This window comes from Monodelphis domestica, chromosome 5 (genome assembly GCF_027887165.1).
Source record: "Monodelphis domestica isolate mMonDom1 chromosome 5, mMonDom1.pri, whole genome shotgun sequence".
NCBI lineage: Eukaryota > Metazoa > Chordata > Mammalia > Didelphimorphia > Didelphidae > Monodelphis > Monodelphis domestica.
Window position 1 is genome coordinate 111,822,900 of NC_077231.1, and position 26,286 is coordinate 111,849,185.

Sequence of the window (26,286 nt, forward strand, 5' to 3'; positions counted from 1 at the left end):
TAACATAGTTTCCCTTAAATTTTCCCAAACATAAAAATATTTGATTACTTTACCAACTTATTAACATGGGGCTTCTTTGATTAGAAAAATGTGAATGAGTCTCAGCATATGAAATTAAAATTCAACTTCAATTCAAAATCAACGATAATAGCTATGGTGTACATCTATCTATCTATCTATCTATCTATCTATCTATCTATCTATCTATCTATCTATCTATCTATCTATCTATCTATCTATCTATCATTTATTCAGCACTTTAAAGTACTTTAGAAGTATTATCTCATTTTAACCTCACAACCTGGGGAAGTAGTAGTAATTATTTTTCCTATTCTACAAACTGGTGCAGCTAGAGGTTAAGTGACTTGCTCCAAGTCACATAGTTAATAAGGATCTGAGGCTGAATTTATAATCAGTTTTTCCTAATTCCAGATCTAGAACTCTATCCATTTGTCCTACCTAACTGTCCCTGACATATATTTAGTTAATTGATATCTCATATCACTTATACACCATATTCCAATACTATTACATTACATATTGACATTATTTATTTATTTTTTAAACCCATACCTTCCGTCTTGGAGTCAATACTGTGTATTGGCTCCAAGGCAGAAGAGTGGTAAGGGCTAGGCAATGGGGGTCAAGTGACTTGCCCAGGGTCACACAGCTGGGAAGTGTATGAGGCCAGATTTGAACTTGGGACCTCCCGTCTCCAGGTCTGACTCTCAATCCACTGAGCCACCCAGCTGCCCCCCATATTGACATTATTTTAGTTTGGAATGAATAGGAAAAAATCCTTAAATTAGATTAAGAATCCAGTCTTCTGGCTCTTTTCTAATTTTAAGTAGCTCTTTTAAAAAAGTTGGAACCTAACATTTAAAAACTCAGTTTGAAAGGTCTTGATGTTAGAAGCTCTCAGAATAGGAGAACAGAGATTAAATATCATATGATCCCTTCAATCTTCATGAAAAAGATAAAACATTATAATATAATGACTATAACAATGTAAACAAAAAGAACCACCACAAATAAATCAAAATAAATGCTGCAAAATTACAAAGAACAAGCACTGGTCCAAAAGAAGAGGTATGAGAAGACACTCCCAACCCGCTCCTTTGTAGAGGTGGGGTGGGGGGCCCATAGGTGTGGAACACTGTATATGTATTCAGCCTTCTTTGATTTATTGGTTAGTTTTGCCGACCCTGCTCCCCATTCTTCTTTTTCTTTTAAAATTTTCTACGTAGGATGGCTCTGAGAATGAGAGACAAAGGGATACTAGGAGAAATGTAGTGACGCAAAAACAAGTTATTAATAAAAATGTATTTTTAAAAGAAAAAGATAAAAATTAAAATGTAATTTGTCACGTCTGATCTACTGTCAGGCTTAGGCTGATCAAGACCAATACACAAATAATTCAACTGACTCAAAAACAGACACTGGATCCTAGCCAGACCCCAAATGGTGATGAGTCAGTCATATGGCAGATATATTTGCCACTCCTCTGAGAAAAGTCCTCTGTCAGTACAAATGACTAAGCTAGAACTCCTCCTAAGCCTTAGGCAGAGTCCTCTTCTTTTTCTTTTTTTTTTAATGAAAGGAAATGATGTTTTGTTCTTTTTTGTTCTGGCACAGTGGCAATAATGATTCAAGACTTGTTAATTTTGATTTAGAGAGCCAAAAGGTTATTTTACCCATCAAAATTTTAAATTTAAGTGAAAATTAAAAACCTCACAAAACATTCAGTCTTGAACTTTACAAATAGTCCCTTTGCACATTTATTTTGGGGAGATGAAATTCACTTTTGCTTTATGTCCAAAATGCAAGATATTAACTTTCTTACTATTTAGTAGATATTTAGTAGTCATTTGGGGGCTGGGGGGTATAACAGTAGGAGAAGAGGGGAAATGGGGTAGACAGGTGGCATAATTTGCCTGTGGTATACCATAGTGGTGTGGTAAATCATTGTGTTGTGTCAATTTGTATGACGATAGGTAGGAATAATTACTCAATAATGAACTGATCCTAAAATATCAATGAATAATTTCTCTAGCAGATAAATGATATAATTTTTTTTTTAACATTAGGCAAACTGGCATAATAGCTTAAAACATTTTTTGGGCTTTGTCTATAATACAAACACCTACTTCCCAAAGAAAAGCACTTACCTTTCATCTTTGTTTTGGCGTATGCATCCTTCAATTATTTCCTTTACTTCAGGAATTGCAACTTTGTCAAAGCTGGCTGGTTTCACCCCCTGAAATACATGTGTGAATAGGGCACATTAAAGTACACAAAACATAACCTTTCTAATAGTTTGTTTTTTCATACAAATAAACTTAGCTGTTTTGGGTTTCCTTTTAAGACCCTATCTTGCCTTCTTTAGAAAAATCTACTTCAGAAGTAGAGAAAGTAGAGAAAACACAGTCACATTGTACCTTTATGGCTTTCTTCTGATATGCCTGCAGGGGTTAAACCTTGCAGGGCCAGAGCTGGGTCCCTGCAACTCCAGCTCTTCCCTAGAAAACAGTCATACAGTTTAGATAGCAGGGTCACCTACCGCCATGCAGATTTTCCCACTTGTGATGAAGCACTATTTCCTCTATATGACTATGGAAGAGTTCAAGACTAGCTGTATTAACAGTACCTTTTGTGCTTTCAGTAAAGGAAGTAATTGGGAAGAAGAGCATAAACCATCTCATTGGTTGGAACATATTTTGTACAACCCTTGTTTACTAGCACATTAGTCACCAGAGAACTTAATTTTGAATAGCTAACCCATATGTAGGCATGAAGTTACATGTTCAATTTTGCAGGCACAGTAAGGGGATTCTATTACAATACTTAGTAACACATAGGCTGCATGACTTAGGGTCAGGTTCAAAACAATGACTGAAGAATAAAAAATATTCACTGTGTATAAAATGCACTTAAAAGGGATACATTGTTTAGTTTGTTTTAAGAGAAAAACCATCAAGCTATTTCAATATTCAGGGGTTTAAGGACACTAAATCAGTAGTGGCAAGTTGGTAATCTCCAGGAAAGTCTTTCAGTAATGAATGAAAAATGTAGAATCAGGGTTGGAAAGGATTATCAGAAAGTCATCTGATCCAACCTATATGTGAACATAAATCCTTTCTACAACACACAGCAAATGTTTGTTTTCAGAATTTTAATTTTTAAAATTTTTGAACCTGACAAATATCAATAAACAATCATTTCATACAAAAACAAAAAAATTGTATATGAAATCACAAACCTCCATTCTGAATAGCTTATATTTTTAAGTATATAAAAAAATCTACATTTGTTATAAAATCGTTTTGCTTATTTGTGTCCCCCTCTGAATTTCATTCTGTTCTATGAATTTTAAAAAGGTTCATTCTCAGACGGGAGGTCATAGGTTCAAATCTGGCCTCAGCCACTTCCTAGCTGTGTGACCCTGGGCAAGTCACTTGACCCCCATTGCCTAGCCCTTACCACTCTTCTGCCTTGGAGCCAATACACAGCATTGACTCCAAGATGGAAGGAAAGGGTTAAAAAAAAAAAAGGTTCATTCTTTTCTACATTACTTCAACTATCTACTTTTTCTCTTATTTTTCTCTCCCACCAAAAATCGCTACCCTCCTTTCTAACAAGAAACCATAGTCAAGCAAAAGAAATCCACACAATGGCCCAAATCTTAAAATATATTTCTTTCTGTTAAAAGGTGGGAAATATTCTTTATTATTAGTCTTCTGGAAACATGATTGTTCATTTCATTGATCAAAGTTCCTAAGTCTTTCAAAGTTGTTTTTCTTTACAATATTGTGGTCATTGTTTTTCTGGTCCTGTTCATTTCATATGACTCTTCACAGGTTTCTCTGAATATATTCCTTTTATCATTTCTTAGAAAAGAATAATATTGATTACATTCATAGAACATAATTTGTTCATATGTTTCCCAGATGTCACTTCTTTGCTTCAACAAAAGGTACAGCTATGAATATTTTTGCACATATGACTTTACAAAAAAGGAAAAGTATTTTGAGAATATATAACTATGAATGACTTTTTCTGTGGGATAAATTCACAGCTTTACTAATGGTCAATTAATATGCTTATTCACCCACAGTCCCTCTGATAACTGTTATTTTCCTTTTTTTCTTGTCTTTACTAATTTGGGTATAACAGAGGAACCTTAGAGTTGTTTTAATTTGCATTTCTCCTATTAGTTATTTGGAGAATTTTTTCAGATGGTTGTTGATAGCAGGTTGTCTTTTCTTTTTTATTTTCATACCCTTTCACTATTTATAGGAAATAGTTCATATTCTTGTATGTTTAAATTAGGCTTTTATCAAAGAAACTTATTATAAAGACTTTACCCCTATTTAACTGTTTTCCTTTTTTAATATGAATTATATTTATATTGTTTGTGCAAAAAGTTTTCAATATCATATAAGGAAAACTGTCCATTGTATTGCCTATGGTCTTCTTTATCCCTTGTAGTGGTCAAAAACTCTTCCCCTTTTTTTGCCACCACAAAGAGCACAGCTATGAATATTCTTGTAAAGGTCTTTTTCCTTATTATCTCTTTGGGGTACAAACAGTGCTATGGCTGGATCAAAGGGCAGACAGTCTTCTATAGTCCTTTGGGCATAGTTCCAAATTGTAAAAAATTGGAAAATGAGGGGATGCCCTTCAATTGGGGAATGGCTGAACAAATTGTGGTATATGTTGGTGATGGAATACTATTGTGCTCAAAGGAATAATAAAGTGGAGGAATTCCATGTGAACTGGAACAACCTCCAGGAATTGATGCAGAGTGAGAGGAGCAGAACCAGGAAAACATTGTTCACAAAGACTGATACACTGTGGTACAATAGAATGTAATGGATTTCTCCATTAGTGGCAATGCAATGACCCCGAACAACTCAGGAACCTATGAGAAAAACCACTATCCACATCCAGAGTAAACACTTCAGGAGTAAAAACACCTAAGAAAAACAACTGTTTGAAGGTTGGGTTGAACGACTGGGTTGAAGGGATATGATTGGGGATGTAGACTCTGAATGAAAATCCTAGTGTAAACAACAACATGGAAATAGGTTCTGATCAAGGATCTGAACAATAGGATCTGAACAAGTAATACCCAATGAAATTGTGAGATGGCTGCGGGAAGAATGGGGGGAGGGGAGGGAGGGAAATAATGTGATTATTGTAACCCAGGAATAATGTTCTAAATTGACTAAAGAAACTTGTTCAAATAGAAAAATAAAAAAAACAAAAAACAAAAAACTCTTCCCCTATCTATTTTTATGAGAGTTATGTCTCTTCTCTCTGTCTCTGACCTTGCCTTCTGTCTTAGAATACTGATTCTAATCTATTGATCTGTGTATTGATTCTAAGGCAGAAGAGCAGTGAGGGCTAGGCAATAGGGTCTTGCCCAGGGTTACACAGCTAGGAAATGCCTGAGGTCATATTTGAACATAGATGACATCTCTAAGCCTGGCTCTGGACCCACTGAGCCACCCAGCTGCTCCTTTCTCATTTATTTTTAAAATAGCCTTTTATATCAAGGGTCTGTATCATTTGGAATTTATTACAGTTTAATGTTTCAGAATTTTGGCCTAAAACTATTTTTTTTTCTGGAGGGCTTTCAAGTTTTCCTAGCAGATTTTGTTGATTTTTGTCTTTAACCCAGTAGTTGGGGTCTTTGGGGCTTATCATATATTATGCTACTATAATCTAGTCTCTTCTTGCTCCCTGAGGCTAAGTAGAACAAATTTAATCCCTCTTCCATATGAAAGCCCTTCAAATACTTGAACACAGAATAACATGACTCTTGAATTTTCTTTTTTCCAGTCTAACCATACTCTCTTTCTTTAACCAATCCGCATATGGGCTGACTTTTAGGATTATTCGACTTTCTGATTCTCCTCTTCTAAATGTTCGTTAGCTCCTTTTAAAAATCCATAGGCAGAACTGACCACAATAATCCAAGGATCTTATATTGATTCTATCACCTCTCTAATTCTAGATATATATTTCTTAATATAACTTACGTCTATTAACTTTTCAAGCTATCTATTCCTTTGTTTCCTTTTTTTTCCCAAAAGGGGAAAAAATGAATAACAGCAGCAAGAAACAATAAAATGTTCTGGGGGTGGGGGTTGGAGATAGGGATAATTCTACTTTTTGTTTACCTCCTTTCTCTTACTAAAGTTATCTTTTTTGAGGGACCCAGATTTGTACCTTAATTGTGGGGAAAGTAGAATGATGCCCCAAATCGTGTCTTAGCTATATAATGTCTTGAATATAAAATAAGAACATGTTTAGAAGTAAAAATCAATGTAAAATCTTTTAGAGTTCACTTGTCTCATCAGAAACAATAACAATAAACTTAAAATGGGGCAACTAATATTTATATAATATGTAACTAGCTCAAAACAATGGAATCAAAGTAAAATAAATATGCATTAAATTGATTCTCATCAAATACTGATCATCATCAAATGTTGATTTGACATGTGACTTTATCTCAGTGTACTGAAAAAATGCTACAAAAAATTAAGTCTTGTACCACAACTAACTTCAAAATCTATGTATCTAAATAAAGATTTACTAAGTTTTATCATGGATTAACTGGATCAGAATTTCTACTTTACTAGACAGCACAAGTCAAATTTCTCTTTCAACTTACTTCTTTTCATGTGATAACTTAACTCCAACCAAGATTAGAGTAAAAATTATGTCTAGGCTAAAAGACCACTTAAAAGTGGTATCTTGACACCTGAGAAATATAAAAGAACTTAAAGAATAATCATTGAGGCATTCCCTAAAAAAAGACAGGAGTGGATTCATAGTAAATGTCACTACTAATAGTGTAGGACTACAAGCATTATTGATGCTAAAACTTTCTGAGTTATATGGGAAAGTGTTGGTTCACTTTTTATGTTGTTTTTTTGAATGATAATTCCACTGATTACTGAAAGGGCATTCAACTATTCATAGTTCTGATTTATCAATACATAAATAAGAAAACTGAACCTTAACTACATATTATGGTGGCATAACTTGAAAATTCCCAAAGTAAAATGAAGCATGGCAAACTCAATATAGTAGCTAAGCAGACTGTATGAAAAAGGAAACTACCTTCACACAACGGAGTTCACAAAAGCAGCTAAACAAAAGTGCGGGGCAGCTAGGTGGCATAGTGCTGGGCCTGGAGTCAGAAAGATTCAACTTCCTGAGTTCAAATTTGTCTCAGTTTCCTCATCTGTAACAATGAGTTGGAGAAGGAAATAGCAAACCAGTCTAAAAACCCTAGATGGAGTCATTAAGTCAGATGGACTAAACAGTAACAACTGGTGAAAACAGCCACTAGAATCCAAAGGTTACTTATTTCCAAGTGGGACTTGTTCATAAATCAATACTCAAACTATGTGACATCAATAAAATATGTAATGTTCAGAATACACATATCTTATCTCCATTAAATATCTCATTGGGACAAGAATGCAAGCTTAGGATTTCAAAGGCTCTATTAGAGGACAAAATCTTAAAGGTACTATCAAATTAATAAAGCTTCATTTACTCTTCATCAACTATTATAACTGTCAATCAAGAATCAGTCTAAATGCAGCAAGACAACTAAATATTAAGTTATAGAGGAGTTACTGTCTATATAATGGTGAAGAGGAACACCCATACTGACAAAACCATGTGCTACTGAAGTATAGAAAGAGCAAATATACTTTCCTTAATTTTGTTCTTCTCAAATGAGGTTAAGAATATTTAAACTTTAAAAACAGACAAATAGAGTAAAATATTCAAGGTTCACCTACTAAATTAATGGCTGAATCACAATCTATGTTCAAATCCATTAGGTTGTTCTGCTCTGCTTCTAGAAATAAAAATTATAAAGTTCCATGGCATATGTAGACCTTATTGTTATTCTCAAAATATCCTAAAGAGGACAGCTAGGTGGCTCTGTGAACAGAAAGCCAGGCCTGGAGATGAGAAGTCCTGGGTTCAAATAGAATACTGGATACTGCCTAAGCTGGGTGACTCTGGGCAAGTCACTTAGCTTCAATTGCCCAGCCCTTACTGCTCTTTTGCCTTTGAACTGATACTTGGTATTGATTCTAAAACAGAAGGTAAGGGTTAAAAAAAAAAGATATTCTATAAATGCCAATAAACTTTTAAGACACACTTTATTAGCCAAATAGCTCAGATACTTAACTTTGCAAATAAGAAGATATTAAGACTGCTTACAATAATATACTTAAATACAAAAGGATTATATAGCCAAAATAGATGGTAACTCAAGAAACTATTAAGTCACATTAGGAAGTCCGTTCTACCCTAACATTTAAAGCCATAATCTTATTGCTTTTAAAACATTTATTGAGCAGCAAAAGCATGATAGTAGAAAAAAATCCAAGCAGGTTATAGAAAAAAAAAAACCATTGAATTTGACATGTCAACTATTAGAAACCATTATGAAAGTTCAGGTGAAAGCTGACATCCACAATTGTCAAAATTGGAGGTGATTTGATATAAACTCTACTGAACCACTCACAAATCTCTTAAGAACTTAACATCTAATTAGTGAAGAGGCACCAAACATACCAAATTTGTGGCTCTATATGCATAACAATGAGGCTTTGCAGATTTTCAAGAACTATCTGGATTAATCTACCAGTAATCACTTCTTAAATGAAAGATGATTTTAACACTTCTAAAATTGACTAATTTAATGAAAAATTAATGCAACATCTCTTAACAGAAAGTATGCCCCCAAGGCAACCTTATTCTATCTAAAGCCAGTTTAGGCAACAAGATCTTCTTATAGAAATGCAAGCACTTACATAAAAAAGAATAGAATTTAAGTAGGATTAAGAGAGTACTTGCTACAAAACAAAAGCAAAACTACATAAAGCAGCCCAGCCTCCAAATCTACAACACCCCCCCCCACCACCCCCAGTTAAGCATCCTAATCTACCCACTATAAAACTTTGCCAACTCAGTACTTCAGGTTCAGATTGGGCAATTTCTTTACCCACGTTCTTTGGTACAAAAACTCAGCCAGCAACTGAGATTTTCCCACATTAATCAAAGTTATGTACTTCTATATATTTAGCTAAATCTCACATTTTAAAATGACACGGTCACTACTTTAACATATGCATTCTGGATTCCGTTGGGAAAGGATCACATACATTAAGCATTATACAGAACAATTCTAAGTAATTTGAGCTGCTCAAGAGTTTGCTGGTAGCCAAATCAAGAGCTAACACATGAATATAAACATATTTACATGTACTACTTTTATTTGGATAAAAAATTGACTCACTTTGCTTTGTATTCCATGCACTTAAAGCCCTTTGGGCAAAACATCTCATGCAGACTCAAAATTACCAACTAGAATAACAAAAGTGCTTCCTAACAGATGTTCTCCAAATGGCTCAATCTTCCAATTCCTAGAAATTTCAGCCTCATTTACTTTGCCTCAAGTTCAAATCTGTTATCCCAATAGTTTTAACTGTATCTTGATGGGAAAAAAAACCAACACATTTTCTTGACCATTCAGAATTAAGAACCATCCTGCCTCCCTACACAAAATACTACGTAGGAAACTACTTCAAATATTTGCTTAACTGTTGTTTTTGTCTACCAAAGTCCCCAGGAACTTTTCCTATTAAGAAACATCAATCAGCAATTTCTTAATAGGAATCAAGTCAGAAAGTTTAACAAAATTGTATTAGTTTATTTTTTAAGGCAGCCAAAATCCCATAAATTCAACAGAACTTTAAGCACATTCTGAAATTGCTGCAAATATGCCATTACCCACCTCATTTGCACAATCCTTTTGAGAGCAGCAGCAGCAATGGGAATTAAGGATGACCAATACGGAGCAAAAATCTCTCTTTGTAAAATCCATCAGAAAAGACAAGGTAAGAAAGATACCTTGTAATTACAGAATAGGGTGGGGGTATGTGGACAATAAATCTCTTAGTAGTCTACTAAGACAAGACTAAATTAACCCACAGCACAAGGAAAGCAGATTTCTAAGTTGAAATGAAGCACAGTTTCTGGTTTAACATTAGCCATACTTCCCCAACTCTCACACATCAGTTTGCTCTGCTTTGAAATCTGGTTGTTCTCTTTTAGACCCAAGAACAGTATTACATGCTAAGCAACAAGTAATCTATTCTGCTTCATTGCTCCTCCTCCAGCAACAAAAGTTCCAGAGGGCAGGTAAAATGAGGTATTTATTTACTCTAAACTCCACCTCCTAACCCACAGAACCAGCCCCCTGGTTCCTAAAGATAATTATCTCAAAAACTAGAATGTACCTAAAACTAGAAAATCATTTAACTGAAAACAATCTGAAAAGACAAAAAAAGATCAATTTAGTGGTCAAAAAGGAGGTAAAAGGTAATAACAATGTTATTCAGTCCTCTCAGTCATGTCCAATTCTTTGTGACCCCATTTTGAATTTTCATGGCAAATATACTGGAGTAGTTTGCCATTTCTTTCTCAAGTTCATTTTATACATGAGGAACTGAAGGAAACAAGGTTAAGTAATTCGCCCAAGGTCATATCGCTAGCAAGTATCTGAGGCTGAATTTGAACTCGAGTCTTCCTGACTCCAGGTCCCACACAATAACCACTGTGCCATCTAGTTGCCTCCAAGGTAATAACAATAATGATGATGACAATGATAGCAGCTAACATTTATATAGGTCCCCATGTGCCAGGCACTATGCTAAATGCTTTACAAATAAAATATCATTTGATCCTGACAACAACCTCGGGAGGTATCTGCTATCATTATTATCCATTTTAAATATGAAGAAACTAAAATTAAGTTAGAAGGGACTTCTATATTTATTTAGTCCAACTCATTCTACAAACCCTATAATAGTAAAAGTCTTGATGACAAGAAACAAGAATTTAAAAAAATTAGTCAAGTCACTAAGCATTTAGCAAGGGCCTATACTTTAGTTATCCTATAGTAAGTGCTGGTGATACAAAGAAATTTTGTAGAATATCACCTCGCTCTCAAGGAGCTTACAGTAAAACAGGGAGGAACATGCAAAGAACTATGTACCAAAAAAGGACATATACAACATAAACTGGAGATATTCAGCAGAGGGAAGGTACTGGCATTAATGGAGATCAGGAAAGGTTTCCCCAAAGAAGATGGGATTTTAAGAGGTAAAGATGAGGAAGTAAAAAGTTCTAAGCATGGTAGATAGCAAGGAAGTCAGTGTTGCTAGACTTCAGAGTTGGACAGAGGGGGTGCATTGGGGAAATTTTGTTACTGGAGCAGGAAAAGTGAAGCTGTCCATTTTACTTTATCTTATTTGCTTAGCTTAGAACAAAAATCGTCTACAATACGATATCTATTCTTATCTTCTCTGGTAATGAGAATTCTTTTTAAACAAGAATCTTTCGGATAAACAAGTCTATTAATTTCTCTTAGAATATAACATTCACGCTTTCAATTCTGCCTTTGTTTAAGCTGTTCTTTTTAAAGACTGCTTCCACTCCTTTTTGCCTCATTCTGGTCTTATGCTTCCTTTAAAGCTTAATTCAAGTCATATAGACACTCTAAAGACCTTCAATTTACTTAGGTTTCAGTGACTCTGAATTCCTATAACTAGGTTGTCCAACCATGACCTTGAGGACAGGGACCATGGCCTGTGTGTCTCTCTATCACCAGCACCTAATAGAATGCTCCCACAGGTACTCAAGTTAATGTTTGATGATAAGGATGGACAGTATTTACTGCACAATGCCAGGACAGCTACTCTTCCATTTTGGGATAATATTAAGCAGAATAAGTAATTGTAACAGAAATATGAAGTATATTTCACTTGTCTATTATAATCTTCCTTTCCTTTATCATTGAAGCATTAGACTGAGAGTAAGCTTTGAGGTAAAAAAGACCTGTCCTGGGCAAGTCACTTAACCTAACGCCTCAGAGGTTTTTTTCCCACCTTAAAAAAATAAAATCTAGGGTTTTTTATTTGTTCCTATCAGACCTATGATTCCACTGAATAGGAAACTCCCAGGGAAGTAACTTCTTCTACCATGCAGATTAGCACTGACTATAATTTATAGTCTTAAGAGTTGCCTCTAAAAATCAGATTTACTAAGAGTAATTCAGAGTTCATATAGATTCTAAGAAACATCTTACATGTAGTTCTTATTTCCAACTTAAATAATTTTATATTCACTAATGGAACAGAGCTCTATAATAAATACCTTTAAAAGGTGCCTACAATAAAATACTTCTCAGATAGGTTCTAATCAATCGACAGGGTTTCTTTTACTTTTGTAGTGCAAACTAATGTCTGTTACATGGGGCTGGGCATAATTATGACTCAAAAGAGTTTATTATACTACTAGAAAAAATTTAATATATGTCACATTGAACATGTTATAAAGACAAGGGGAGATTCCAAAGTCTATATAAGTCGGGATTCTAGTCCATCACTATACGGTTAAGAAAAAAGGGCACACTACATATTATATTAGTTGACTTATATAATCATATTTCTTACCTCAACAAGGAGAAAAAGATTTTACCTCTAACATGCAAAAATTAAAAGGCAAAAATCAAAAATGGAATGATTTCTTTTGAAAATAGTTAAAACTCTATCATCCACAAGAATACAACTTATAGTCTATTCCTTTATTAATGATTATTGTAGCTTCTTCCAATGGATCTGGATCTGAGACAGTACAAATAATTCGAGGCTATTAAAGAAATCACCAAGTTTTTACCAACTCTTTAAGCCCATATCTAATCAGAGATCAGCTTCAATGTTTCTGTAAAAGAGCAGGGTGAATTACACACTTAGCTATGCAAAAACTAAAAGGAATTTTACCTTAACTGCTTTAATCCATTTTTTTCCCTTCAGAGAGAACATTCAGACCTTGAAATCTAGGGGCTAATGGAATTAGTGACAAAGTCAAATTACACAAACAAAGTAATTAAGATCTCCACATTTCTTGCTGGGTTGTTAAGGGGCTGGATTCAGCCAGATACTTGCTGGTATGAACCATTAGTTTACAGGAATTTGAACAGACCCTATGATCCTGATGGAAAACAAGCCTCCTCCAATTTCCCTATGAAACCTTGCTAAGTAATAATACTGTTATAGGAAATTAATTGGTCTCATGATTCCCGTAACATAACAAGGCTCATTACTTGCATGCTTCTGAAACTTCAAAAGTGCTATTATTCATATATAAAAGGAACACGACTGATTGTGTTTTAAGGGATTCTTTTAGGAGCAACACTGGGTCACAAAGAAAACATCCCTCTTTGCTGTTACTGAATCATTCCCAAAAATCAATGTTAGGAGGTAAGGCAGGCAGCTGAAGATTAAAAATAAAATACACTATTATGAAATAGCTTTTCAAAGATGACTGGCTTACACTTGGCTAAAGCCACTGTTACTGGCTAAAAGCTCTTCTCTCACCAACTAAGTTCTTTTAAGTCAGATGCCTTGGTCTTATTGTCCCAATAAATGAGTTGAAGTCTGAAAAAAAGGCCAAAGTTCAAAACAAAAAAGGGAATTTCTCTCTTACTCCAAAACCTTGCTTTGATCTATTACTACTACATTAATAACAAAATTTCTAAAGTCTGATTTTTATTTGCTTACTACATTTAATATCTGAATTTAATACTAATCTTTGCACACAAAAACATTTTTTAATAACTAGGTTGATGAATGTTACTGGTTATATTCAGAACAAAGCAAGGTTGGAAAAGTGCCTTACATCTGAAACAAGTACATTTTGTAGTGATCTTGTCCTTTATATATTATGTACACTATAAAAGGAAGGGCCATCACATAGATCTACCTCTAGCAGAGCACAAAGGACTTGTCTGTCAGGATTCTTGGTGCCTAGTCAATTTCAAAGCTCCACATAAGAAAAAAACATGAATACGAAGAGCAGAACTTGTGGTTCCCTAAGTGAATGAAGCTACTGCTTTGACACTAAATTTTGTATTAAATTAGAAAATGTGAAAGTTTCCATTTCAGTTCTGAGTCTTTAGAGAAAAGCTAAAAACAATGTATGTAATATGACAAAATCATTACTACTTCATTTATAGTCTTCCAAAATTTTCAGATCATTTTCCTAACAGTTATCTTGAGTTAATACAAGCATTATCCTTGTTTTACAATGAAGAAAATCTATTAATCAATCAAGAACCATATTGAACACTTAGAAACTGCCACTACAGGTAGCACAATGCATAGTGCTGGGCCTGGAGTCAGGAAGACTCATCTTCCTGAATTTAGGTCTGGTATTAGAAACTTCCAAGCTGTATAACCCTTGGCAAGTCACTTAACACTCTTTGCCTCATTTTTCCCATCTGGAAAATGAGCTGGAGAAGGAACTGTCAAACCACTCTTTGACAAGAAAACCATAAAGGGGGTCATAAAGAGCAGACCATAACTGAAAACCACTGAATACCAATTGCCAGGAACTTTACTAAAAAACATCAGGGATAACAAAGGCATCTATGTGGTTTAGTGGATAGTGCTGGATTTGGGAGTTAAGAAGAACTGAGTTCAAATGCAATCTCAAGACATTTATTAGTTATGTGAGTCTTGATAAGTCATTTAATTTAACCTCTGTCTGCTTTAGCTTCTTCATCTGTAAAAAGGGGATAATAATAGAACTTATTCCCCCAGGGTTATTGTGAGGATAAAAAAAAAATTCTGTAGAGCAGTTTACAATCCATAAAGCATCATGCAAATGTTAGCTATTACTATTTACAACAAATAAGAAAGTAGAATAAATAATAAAAAGCAAAAACAATTCAAGTTATTAAGAAGCTTATATTCTAATGGAGAAGCTATGTACAATAACAGATATATATATATATATATATATAAATGAATAAATAAATATATATAAATATATATATATAAGATAAGCTGTACTGAAACTTTGGGACATTCCATAGAGGAATATATATTTTCTAGAGGCAATAAGGAGCCCCTGAGGATTCTGTTCAAGGTCCACTCTTTAGGAAAATCTCTTTGTAGAATGGAGTGGGATGCGGAGAGTTAGGAATCAGGGAGACCAATTAGAAGACTACTGCAATAGTCTAAGGCAAGAAGTATTGGGGGACTTGAACTGGTTATGAATGGAGGGATATGGGGCATATATGAGAGATGATGTGGTAAAAGAAATAATTAGACAGCAAATTGACTGGAGATTGTAAGTAATAGTGAGAAGTCAAGGATGACACCTAAACCTGAATGACTGGGAAGATGGTGGGGGGTCTGAACAGTAGGGAGCACTGGGAGAAAAGATGGGATTTAGGAGAAAGACAATAAGTTATAATTTGAACATATTGAATTTGAAATGTTTAAGATATGTATACAAATCTAGGAATTATCTAACTAGATAATTCAACCCAGAGGAGCTGATGAGATCACTAAATGAATGAATGAATGGAGAAAGAAAAGGTGACCTAGAAGAGACCTTGAAGCATACAATAAGTTAGTGGATGTGATATGAAGATGAACCCATGAATTGCTCCAGGAGAACCATCCCCAGCAGAGGTACTATAACAACTTTACCATCCCCAGTTACTTTTGCTGTTTGCCTTTTCACAGGACATGAATGAGATTGGAGTGAACAACTCAATTAATTCTGAGGAGAGAGGGAACCACTAGGCATTACCACCTGCCTTGTCACCTGCCCTGATTTTATGCCTTGCAGTATCCAGGCAATGTTATATTACAATAATATAGTATTACAACTATAACCCTGGAGCCTCTAATTGGCCACTTATACCCTTACGAATTCTAGACTTTTCCACTGGTTCTAGAACTATACTTTGTTATCTTCTCCAAATAGTGGATGAATTCCTGAGGAGCAGAGACTGTCTTGCTTTTTATTTCCCATACCAAAAATGGTTTTTCTTTCATTCCTTTGTTTGTTGTTATTCATTCATTCATTCATCAAAGGAATCTGAAAAGGATCATAAGACCATAAATACAGAGCTGAAAAGGGCCTCTACAGGTCACTGAGTTTAACTTCCTTTCTTTTCTTTTCTTTTTTAAAAATTTCTTCCTCCTTTAATTGACCATGGTAAAGCCATGGCATATTTCATTTGGTAACCTGCTTATAATAATAAAAATCATTCTACCTGGCTCAGTCTATATATAGCCCAGGGTAAAACTTCCAGGCAATTTCAATCTCATTCTGCTCAGTTCTTACAAACTGCACATAAAAACAGTATCTGCAGCTTTTTAGCTGAAGATGAATTCAGTGAGATGCATACTGGAGGTAAAGGTGATAATTATGTCCTTGGCAAAGGAAAGGAAGTTTTATAGATAAGGAAGCTAAGGATCAAGGAAATTAAGTCACTTTCTCAGGTTATACAGGTGATATGTAAAACAGGGATGGATCTTCAGTCTTTTGATTCTAAAGACAAGAATTCTTAAAAATATACCAATGATGACTATTTATAAGGGTTCAGAGACTGTTCTCTGTATATCTAATGCAACAAAAGCATCCACTTTAACATCAGCACACCTGGGTATGAATTCTGCACTTGCTATATTGACTGGACTTTAGGCACAGTACTTACTCTATCTGTACCTTCATTTAATGGGGAGGTAGAATGCTCTGAAGTCACAAATTCAGGTTTATGTAAGGCTAGAAATATGGAAAGTACATTTCAAATAATGACAACAGTGGTCTTGTGACAACTGACATCTGACACCAAACAACAAAAAACATTTCTCTAACCAGGTCAACAGGATCCTGGTAGTATTTATATATAATTTCCATTGCAGTTAAGTTTCTGTGTTTTTTTTTTATCTCAAATGTACTGTCCTTGTTAAAGTCTTGTTTTGTTTTAAAAGAGAATTCAGCCTTCTATATGAAAAGAACAAAAAGTTGTTTTCAGGCAAAGAAAATGACAAGTACATGTAAATGTATGTACTTTGATCAAGATTATAAAATATCAAGCTTCTGCACAATGCACTATTCTATATGTCCATCTGTTAGCATGTACAAAGATGAGGAATGGTGTGGTTTAATTCCTATGTAATGATTCACCACTGAACACAATTAACAGCATTTGTGAACTTGGAAAAGGGAAGAAGCAATTAGAAATAATTGGGGTAGTAACACTGTAAACTGAGTGATAGAGAGGTAGACGCCCTAACATCCCTGTAACTAGGGACAAATCACTTCAACCTCCTGATCCTTAGTTTCTTATCTGTAAATAGGGGATAAAAATGTTTGTATGACTTATTTAACAGGAATGTGAGTGAAAGTGCTTTGCAAAAAAACCAGTATGTAAATGTAAACTATTGATAACTTACTTTAAACTAATTTTAGTATTAAATCAGATTTACATATAATATAATCAAGGCAATGAATTATTCTCTTTATGAAAGGTTTAACAACAGAACTTAGATAAAACATTAGTGTCTTTAAAATGATTTAATTTAAAAAATTTTACATATATCAGAAATATCCATTTTTATAAAATGTGAAATCCTGTAGTCTGCTATCTTTTCGAACCAAAGGTAGATTCAAATATATCTGGACACTCTACAAGTGTGCACTTTCCCTTAACAGTAGCACAAGGTTTAGAACCATTAGATGAGGAAACTAAAGGGCAGAGAAGTGATGAGCTTCCCAAGTCCATACAGGTTATAATGTTTGAAGTTTTGCATAAAATCAAAGATGGGTGCAACAGCTAAGGATTATTGTATTCTTTTATAAATTTTACAGAATTCTCAACCTCACTGGCCAAGAAAACCTTATTTAAAAGGAGAAAGTACTAAAATGTGCCCTAAATATCCCATAATGGTATCAGCAGAATTATATAGAACTATTTTTTAAAGTTCATGTGATAAAAATTAACAAATTCCATGTTACTTTGAGATATTCAGGGACAGGCTTTATTTATGTAGAGAAATAATCAGGAATTGGATTTCTTAAGATTAACTAGAGACACTTAGAACTAAAGGAGATAATCCAGGTAAAGCATCTCTAATAGCAGTCTGCAAAACAGCAGCACTATTGTCTGTAATGTATAATGAAATCCACACCAGTTTGAAAATAGGAATATTGCAACATCAAAAGTGGATGGTGGCCAAAAGAGATAGATAGAACACAATGTCTCAGTATATAGCTCTGACACGCACAGTCCATTTTCCTGGTCTATATGGTATTTGAATACCCAATGGGACACAATTGGAAATGAATGTATATACTGGTCCACAAACTCCTTTCTTTAAGAACATACCAGTGCAATAGACTTGTGTTGTGCAGTGTAGTTGGGATTGCTTGGAAATGGTAAAAGGTGCATACATGAATGACTAAGCTGGTGGTGGGAGGAACATATCTCCAAACATAAAATGACCCCTAAACTCTGTTTTTAAAAAAATATGGCGGGGCAGCTGGGTAGCTCAGTGAATTGAGAGCCAGGCCTAGAGATGGGAAAATCTGGCCTCAGACACAGTATTGATTCCAAGATGGAAGGTAAGGGTTTAAAAAAAATATGGCAACAGTGAGGGCCTTCTGGTATTTATTAATAGAATGAAAGCCAGCACAGGCTCAGATCAAGGGTCAATAGACTCATAGGTGCCATCTACAATGTAGTTAGTTTCTGGGTTTTTTTTTTTTATCTAAAGTGTATTGTCCTCAAAGTTTTGAAAACAATAATGAGAACACATGATTAAAAACTTGAGATTTTTTGTCTTCTATATCACTATTACATTGCAGATTGAAGGAATGAAATCTCCTTCACTTGTAAAGCTAATACAGTCACGAAGCATTATGATCTCTATTAAGGATCCCAGTTTTATAACTCAACTAAATATTTACTGAATGGAGGGAGCTGGCCCCAGAGTGATTAAGATGTAGATTCAAGTTCTGCTTCATATATTAGCTGTATGAATGGTCAAGTCATTTAGCCTCAACTTCCTAAACAACTCTGTAAAACCAAATTATAGGTGAGCTGCTGATTTTCATCCATTTGGGGGGGAGGGGTGGGGGTGGGGAGAGTTGAAGTGGGGGTATTTCTACCCTGAATTCTCCATATTGATTAAATCACATGTCTGGGCCGAAAGAAAAGCACTTACTAGATCCAAGGAATGATACAAATACAAAACAAACAAAAAAAGGTATTACCTTCAAGAGAGTATGGTAAGGCATTTGAACTAAAGAGAAATATTCTGAAAGACTGAAATTCTAGGCATAATGGATTACCAGGAAAAAAATATCATGAAGTAGAATACTGAGTGTAACTTGGAAGAAGGTGTCCAGTGCAGTGCACCAGGGATCTGTGTGTTGGCCTTGTGTTGTTAAAAAAAAAAATGTCCCTGCTCCCAATTACTTGGATAAAGGCAGGAATGGCATGACTATTAAATCTGATTGGACACAAAGCTGGGAAGATTAGCTAACACAGTAACTTGGCAGAATCAGGATCAAAAAAGACTGACAGGCTAGAACTTGGTTTTCAAATAAAACTTGGATTAACACTTGATAGGGATGTTGTAGAGGGTCTTCTTGTTCAAGTGTAGGTTGGACTAGATGACCTTTTGTGATTCTATAAAGGTAAAAAGTCTGAGAAAAAGTGGAGAAATAGTCACAGAAATAAGATTCTCTTTCCCATTACAAGAAGCTTATTAATAGCATAACATTTTATATTAAACAACTTGGAAAATTTCATCAGTATAACTTCTATAGTAAGTTAATTGTTTTCTTTCAAGTCTGAATCGATTTGCTCACTGGGACAAGGAACTATTTGCTCATTTTATAATATACCATAATTTAAAAAAATAATAATAAGCCAATAAAGAAATTATGAAGAAAAGGAAGTATAAGAAGTCAATGAAGAATATTAGGTTTCAATCAAGACAGAATGGGGTTACCATTAGGAAAAAATGGGGTATTTGGGAAAAGGAGATTTTTAACAGCATATCTGATTTTAGATAAAAATAAGAAACTAGCTTATAAATGCTTATTATTAGCTTATGAATGAAGATCTGGAAGTCATGGATCAAACTGAGAAGACATCCTTAACCAAGCCATGAAAAGAAATTTTAATACTGAGCCTTGTGATTATCCATTTAATTGAGAATTAACTTAATGAAACAACATTATAAATTCACATGATGAGACATCTTAAAAGCAAATCACCTTTTAATGTGAATGTTAACTAAGAATTTTTAAGGTGTTTACTGTTGCACTGTTGAATGATGATAATGAACTAAAAAAATTAAATGGTAAACTGAGGGGGGAAAAATCAACCAATTCTACAATTCTTTGCATCCAAAAGCAACAAATTACTTACAAGACTTCTCTAGTTCTATATTCCAGTAAGCTCTCCAACACAGCTAAAATCTGAATTCTGGAACACAAGATGGCAACTATTCACAGGCCACCTCTTGTTTTTACAGCAAATTCACATATCAAAGAGTTCATGATGTATAATCCTCTAAAATTTTCCTGTACCAATATTTTTTGAAAAATAAAAAACAATGCTTTCTTTCTCATTAAAGATGTATAAAAGTACTCATAGCTAGAACATCTAAATGCTGATCATTGCCAGTTACCATTTTTTAACATGTCAAAAATGTAATAGAATCATTTAGTTTAATTTTGATGTTTCTGTCATGTGTTTATTATAGTACCTCACTTGTTTTGTAATTGTTTACCCAATGATTTTGTTAAATGTTCCAACTGGCTAGCACTGGAAAGCCCTGCCAGTAGAACACTGTAGTCAAGGGCAATTTAAACACTAGTCAGTTATTAACTTATGATCACTAAGATCTAGCACCCAAATCAATAAAAGTCTGTTGAGTGAATTAAGCTAAACAACTAAGAAGAAATTGGACAAGCACATCTACATCTTGAGCAGAACATCCTGAACTTGCTACCTAAAAATATGCTATTTTTCAAAAGTTCTAATTTGTAGATTAAAAAAGAATACTCTCAAACTAAATTTCTTAGGAAAAATTACCACCACCACCATCACCAAAAACCCAAGATATTTGCCTAAGAATGTTTTTAAACAATGTAGAAAGTGTGATAGTCTCTGTGTAATCTTTTTTGTATTTTCCAAATGATACTCTACCTTATGTCAGGATTTACCTGAATATAAGTAAGGCATGGCATAAAATGGGCTAAATAAAAATTCAGTAGAAGTTGGGCTTTGGAGGGTGGGGGTGCTTAGGGTTAGGGAGAGAAGAATAACTTTTCAAATTCTTTTTATTTTATGCTGTTCTAGAAGTAAAGCTGTCATAATTTTCCCTCTAAACTTTTTTAGCATGTCTTTTACATTTTTTCTTTATTGTACTGAACTATATTATGCATCTTGAGATTCTGGGTTATGCATGGCAAAAGCTCAAGAATCAGTCAAGATGTCAGAGAAAACTTACACTGGTCACTCGACGGTAGATCTGCGCAGCATTTTGGCACTCAGAATAAGGGTATTCAGATGTGGCCATCTCAAGCATGCACATTCCAAAAGCATACACGTCAACGGACTCATCATATTTTTCCTCGTACATCTCAGGGGCCATGAACTCTGGGGTACCTTAAATTAAAAGAACGATTCAGTCTCAATTCGAGCAGAGGCAGCAGACGTTACTCACCGCAGGGAGAAGCAGAAGGGGCCAACCTGTGAGAGAAGAGAGAAAGTGGAAGCAAAAAATGAGGGAGGAACCCTATTTAAGTCTGTTGCATCAATGTACCATTAGGTACAATCCAGAGGTGCCTTCCACTGCAAGGCCTTTATGAGAAATAAGAACAGAGTGGAAAAATAATTTGCTGCTTTACTGCCTCATAACTGAATTTACTGAACAAAAATCAAGTAACACCCATGGCTATAATTGAACATTAATATAATTCAGATTGAAGACAAATGGAGAGAAAAAGTAAGGGACTACACCAAGGCTACAAATGAAGCAGGACACCTACCTGCAATGAAAGATGATGCACTGAAAATTTCTAAGTAACTGCTGCCCTCTGCTGCCACGCAGTAGTACTGATTAAGATTCCTAGCTATTCTCTAACCATTTATATATTCCATCTGTCCAGGTCTGCTTTATAAAGGCCTTGTAATGAAAAACCCAGTGTCCAATAAAAATTTGCAAAGAATGAATTAAAATATAATCGTCCAAAGGGGCCACTCACCAGAGCCCTTTTCTTCACATACTTACCATCACACCTGCAGTACACATTATAAACCTACTGCAGATACAGGAAATATAGTGAAGGGCATCCTACATGCAAAAAAAAAATACTCAGAAATACAGAGAGATTGAGTTATAAGCAGAGAGTGTGATTCAACAAGGTTTGTTTAAGGAAGGTTAATCCTGGACTCTTCAAATTATACTATATGAATCAAAGAGCCCTTCAAGCCAAAGATTTGAAGATGTCAATGAAATATTTTTCTGGTCAATTTTAGAAAAAATTAAAATTTAGATTCTCCAATTAATAATCAGTAATAAAACAAAAGTGACAACATGACAAATGCAAGCTAATATTCCAGTGGTGACATGAGCAAATGGGGGGAAAAAAAGGCACATGTGTAGGGGGGTGGGAGATGGCAACATCAGGAGGACCTGGGTTCAAATCTGGATTCAGAAACTTCCTAGCTATGTGAGCCTGGGCATGTAAGTCAATTAACCCCATTTGCCTAGCCCATGCCTTTCTAAATTATAGAGTTGTTACTAGGACAGAAAGTAAGAATAAAAAACAAACCAAAAATGGTCTACTTGTCTGTTTCCAAAATCTAAAAATGTGGTCTAACTCAGAAAGGACTATTTTTAAGTTAAGGTTTTCCAGTTTGAAAGGATTTAAAAAATTATGGCAATCTACTAAGATTATAGAGAATGATCATAGACAGTAGAGTCCTTTCCTCCTTTTTTCTTGCTCCAAAAGAGAGACAAAGTACAGTTTTTCATACTCTTAAATACTTTTGGAGAACAGGAATAAAACTAGTTGATAAAAATCACAGGTTAGTGATTTCAATATTTTCCAACAAGATTGTAGTTATACTAGTTGCTGAACATATGATATGATACAGAATTAAAAATCAGAATTCAATATAAATTCCCCTTTCTTTAATATCACGTTGTACTTCTCCAACATACAACTGCTCAAACACTAACTAAATTGCTCATCAAAAACATTAGCCAATGGGGGCAGCTGGGTGGCTCAGTGGATTGAGAGCCAGGCCTAGGGAGGTCCTAGGTTCAAATCTGGCCTCAGACACTTCCTAGTTGTGTGACCCTGGGCAAGTCAGTTAAACCCCATGGCCTAGCTCTTATCACTCTTCTGCCTTGGAACCAAAACACAGTATTGATTCCAAGACAGAAGGTAAGAGTTTAAATAAAAGAAAATTAAAATAAACAAACAAAACAAAACAAACAAAAAACCACAACACAATAGCCAAAAAAGTTCAGTTGATCACCACATAAATTTTTGAAATATTATTATCCAAGATGCCAACAGCACAGTTAATAAGAATTCTACTCCTCATAAGCATAAACAATTTTTATACTCTTATGTAAGTTTTTGAAAAATTGACTTCACTTAATGAAAAATTTGCCCAGAGTGCCAAGCCTCCAGATCAAAGACCTCCAAAATGGCCAATTAGGCTCCAAGGTACAGTGGAAACATACCTATCACACTCTTGGCAAAAGAAGCCCGTTTCAGAGTTGCCAGACCCAGGTCTCCAATCTTGACTGATCCTGTTGGGCCAGTAATAAAGATGTTGTCACACTTAAGGTCCCGATGAATAATAGGTGGTGTTCGGGTATGAAGAAACTGAAGTCCTTTCAGAATTTGACGGCACCAGCTTCTCAGAACTTTGATCTTCATCACCTTAAATCTTTTCAGGTACCTGGAAGAAAAAGCAAACACCAAAGGGTTTGTCAAGTACATTGCTTTGAAGTATCCATTAAATTCTAACATAACAGAGATAATTGTGAATATGATATACCCAAGATACAATGGCTTTAAATAAAAGTTGCTGGGACTTTTAAGACATTGATAGTTTAAAACTTATTTTAATTACAGGTAGAGAAAAAAAACTTTCTAACTTTTCTCCTCTTACAAGTATAATATCAAGTTTTCAAAATACTATTGAAAGAATCAGATGCTCAGTAGGTAATGATTTCAAAATCAGCATTATTTGAATATTTCAAATGGAAAGGATAGACATGTTAGTTAATGAGAGTTCTGAAATAACTCTCAATTACAAAGCTTATCAATTCATATATGTGATGAGCTCTAGCATGAACATGACAAGGAGACATCAAGTAACACCAACCAACTGTCTTAGAAACAATGGTCTTCTGTTTTCATACTAGAAATAAGGCAAAGGAGGAATTTTTGTGGAAAGGAAAGTTCCTCCACAGCAGCTGTAGCTTACTAAAGGTTTGGAAAAGAAAGTTCTAACCACAAGAGACCTTTGGCCCTGCCAAACAGTTCAACATCAGAAATATGATGCTATTAATAGATGACATTAAAGAAGATACAACACCTCACTTTGCCCCTGTACCCTGAGGACAATTATGCCTTTCCATCTGATGATGAAGTGGAAATCTTTATGTACTTTTTCTCCATTTTAGATCAGAAGTTCATGGAGAGAAGGACTGGTCTTGCTTTTCATATATAAAGGTACATATGAAATATATGCTATAGCATAGTGCTTGTGTACTTAATAAATGCTTTTAATTATTCATTCTTTCTATAATAGCTAAGGCAATTTATGAGTTAACGTTTGACAAAGAGAGGACCCTTTACTATAATAGGAGGTAAAAACTAGGTTAAAATCTCTTGTCCATACACTAAATAGCATGGCCTAAAATGCTCTATAATATAGATTTTACTTTCCAAGGTATTATTTTCTTTCTTCTAAAAGGAAAAACAAAATACCAACATCTTTCTAAAATACCTTAGTCACAGAGAACATAAAAATGAGATTAAGAGAATTAGCTTCTGAGAGTGCCTTATTATTTGTGAAGAAGAATTACTTATCTTTAGATGAATGGCTACATATATCTAGACAAAAGTATGGATATATCTATATTTACACATGAATTAGGAGCTAGTCCAATTTACATAGTGAACAAAGTCATCAACAAGGTTTTGTTGAGGTCATATTTAACTGGATTAAATACAATGTGGCTTCCACAAGCCCATAGCTCAGAAAGAACAGATTATTTCATTATGGATAATTAACAGACTGATAATGAAAGGCAACTGTGGTTCAGAAATAGAAATTATTATTTTAAGTGTAACTGCCTCGGTTTCTCCAATATGCTGAGTAAGCTCATAATGAAGAAATTTGGTGATTGGAAAAAATAGCATATGTGAATATAAGGGGGCCCTAGCTTTGAATCACACACTTATTAGTTATATGACTATGGGCAAAAGTCACTTAATCTCTCTGATTTTCAGTATCTGCATCCTTAAATGAAGTTTCTATTATCTACCCTCAAAAAGGTTGTAGTGGGGATCAGAAAACATATAAAGTACTTTATATTACACAATGAATGCAGCCACTGTGATTTCCTGTTTTAAACCTGACATGGAAATAGCACTTAAATTTTGTACTTTGTTAATTAAATTTAAAAGGGATTCAATTAAGAAACATATTTATAATTTATAGATTTCTATAGTATAAAAATGGTGACCCATAAATAATTTACTTCATGTTTCTACATGCCCTCCTCTTTCTCTACCTTCTTACTTTCTTTAAAAAAACTAAACAAAAACTTACCTTTCATCTTAGAATCAATACTGTGTATTGGTCCCAAGGCAGAAGAGTGGCCATGGCTAGACAATGGGGGGTAAGTGACTTGCCAAAGGTCACAAAGATAAGAAGTGTCTGAGGCCACATTTGAACTCAGGACTTCCTGTCTCTGGGTCTGGCTCTGAATCCATAGAGCTACCTAGATTCTCCTTACCTTATTTTGTACAAATATTTTAACTCCTTCCATAGCTTTAGATTGGAAATATGATCAAAACTAGAAAGGTGGCATTTAATAAAGATAAATGGAAAGTCCTTCAGAGTTTTCAAAATTTAGTTTCACAGTTATGAGATAGTTTGTGTGAAAACATATGCATGAATGCATACATATGTGCACAAATAGTTGCTGTTAGCATAACAATGTGATACACATATCAACAAAAAAACCCCTAAAAGTAATGCTAATTTACAGCAATATGAATATAAAATCCAGAATACAGTCCAGCCTAATATCTGCTGCAATGATCATA

The 26,286-nt window shown here is 34.5% G+C and overlaps 1 protein-coding gene across 22 annotated transcripts in view; it reads right to left on the reverse strand.

The window, feature by feature from the left end:
• The window catches only part of WNK1 (WNK lysine deficient protein kinase 1), a 183,080-nt gene that overhangs the window by 50,859 nt on the left and 105,935 nt on the right, over positions 1 to 26,286 (reverse strand). For 20 of the 22 annotated variants that reach the window (XM_056800766.1, XM_056800765.1, XM_056800764.1 and 17 more), the window contains exons 3-5: positions 23,682 to 23,902; positions 21,432 to 21,589; positions 2,169 to 2,257 (exon numbers count right to left, since the gene is read on the reverse strand). In XM_056800766.1, coding sequence (XP_056656744.1) covers positions 2,169 to 2,257; positions 21,432 to 21,589; positions 23,682 to 23,902 — 468 coding nt within the window. Of the gene's footprint in view, positions 1 to 2,168; positions 2,258 to 9,835; positions 10,307 to 21,431; positions 21,590 to 23,681; positions 23,903 to 26,286 lie in introns of those variants that run through there. The other 2 variants (XM_056800767.1, XM_007503814.3) reach the window with 2 other exon arrangements.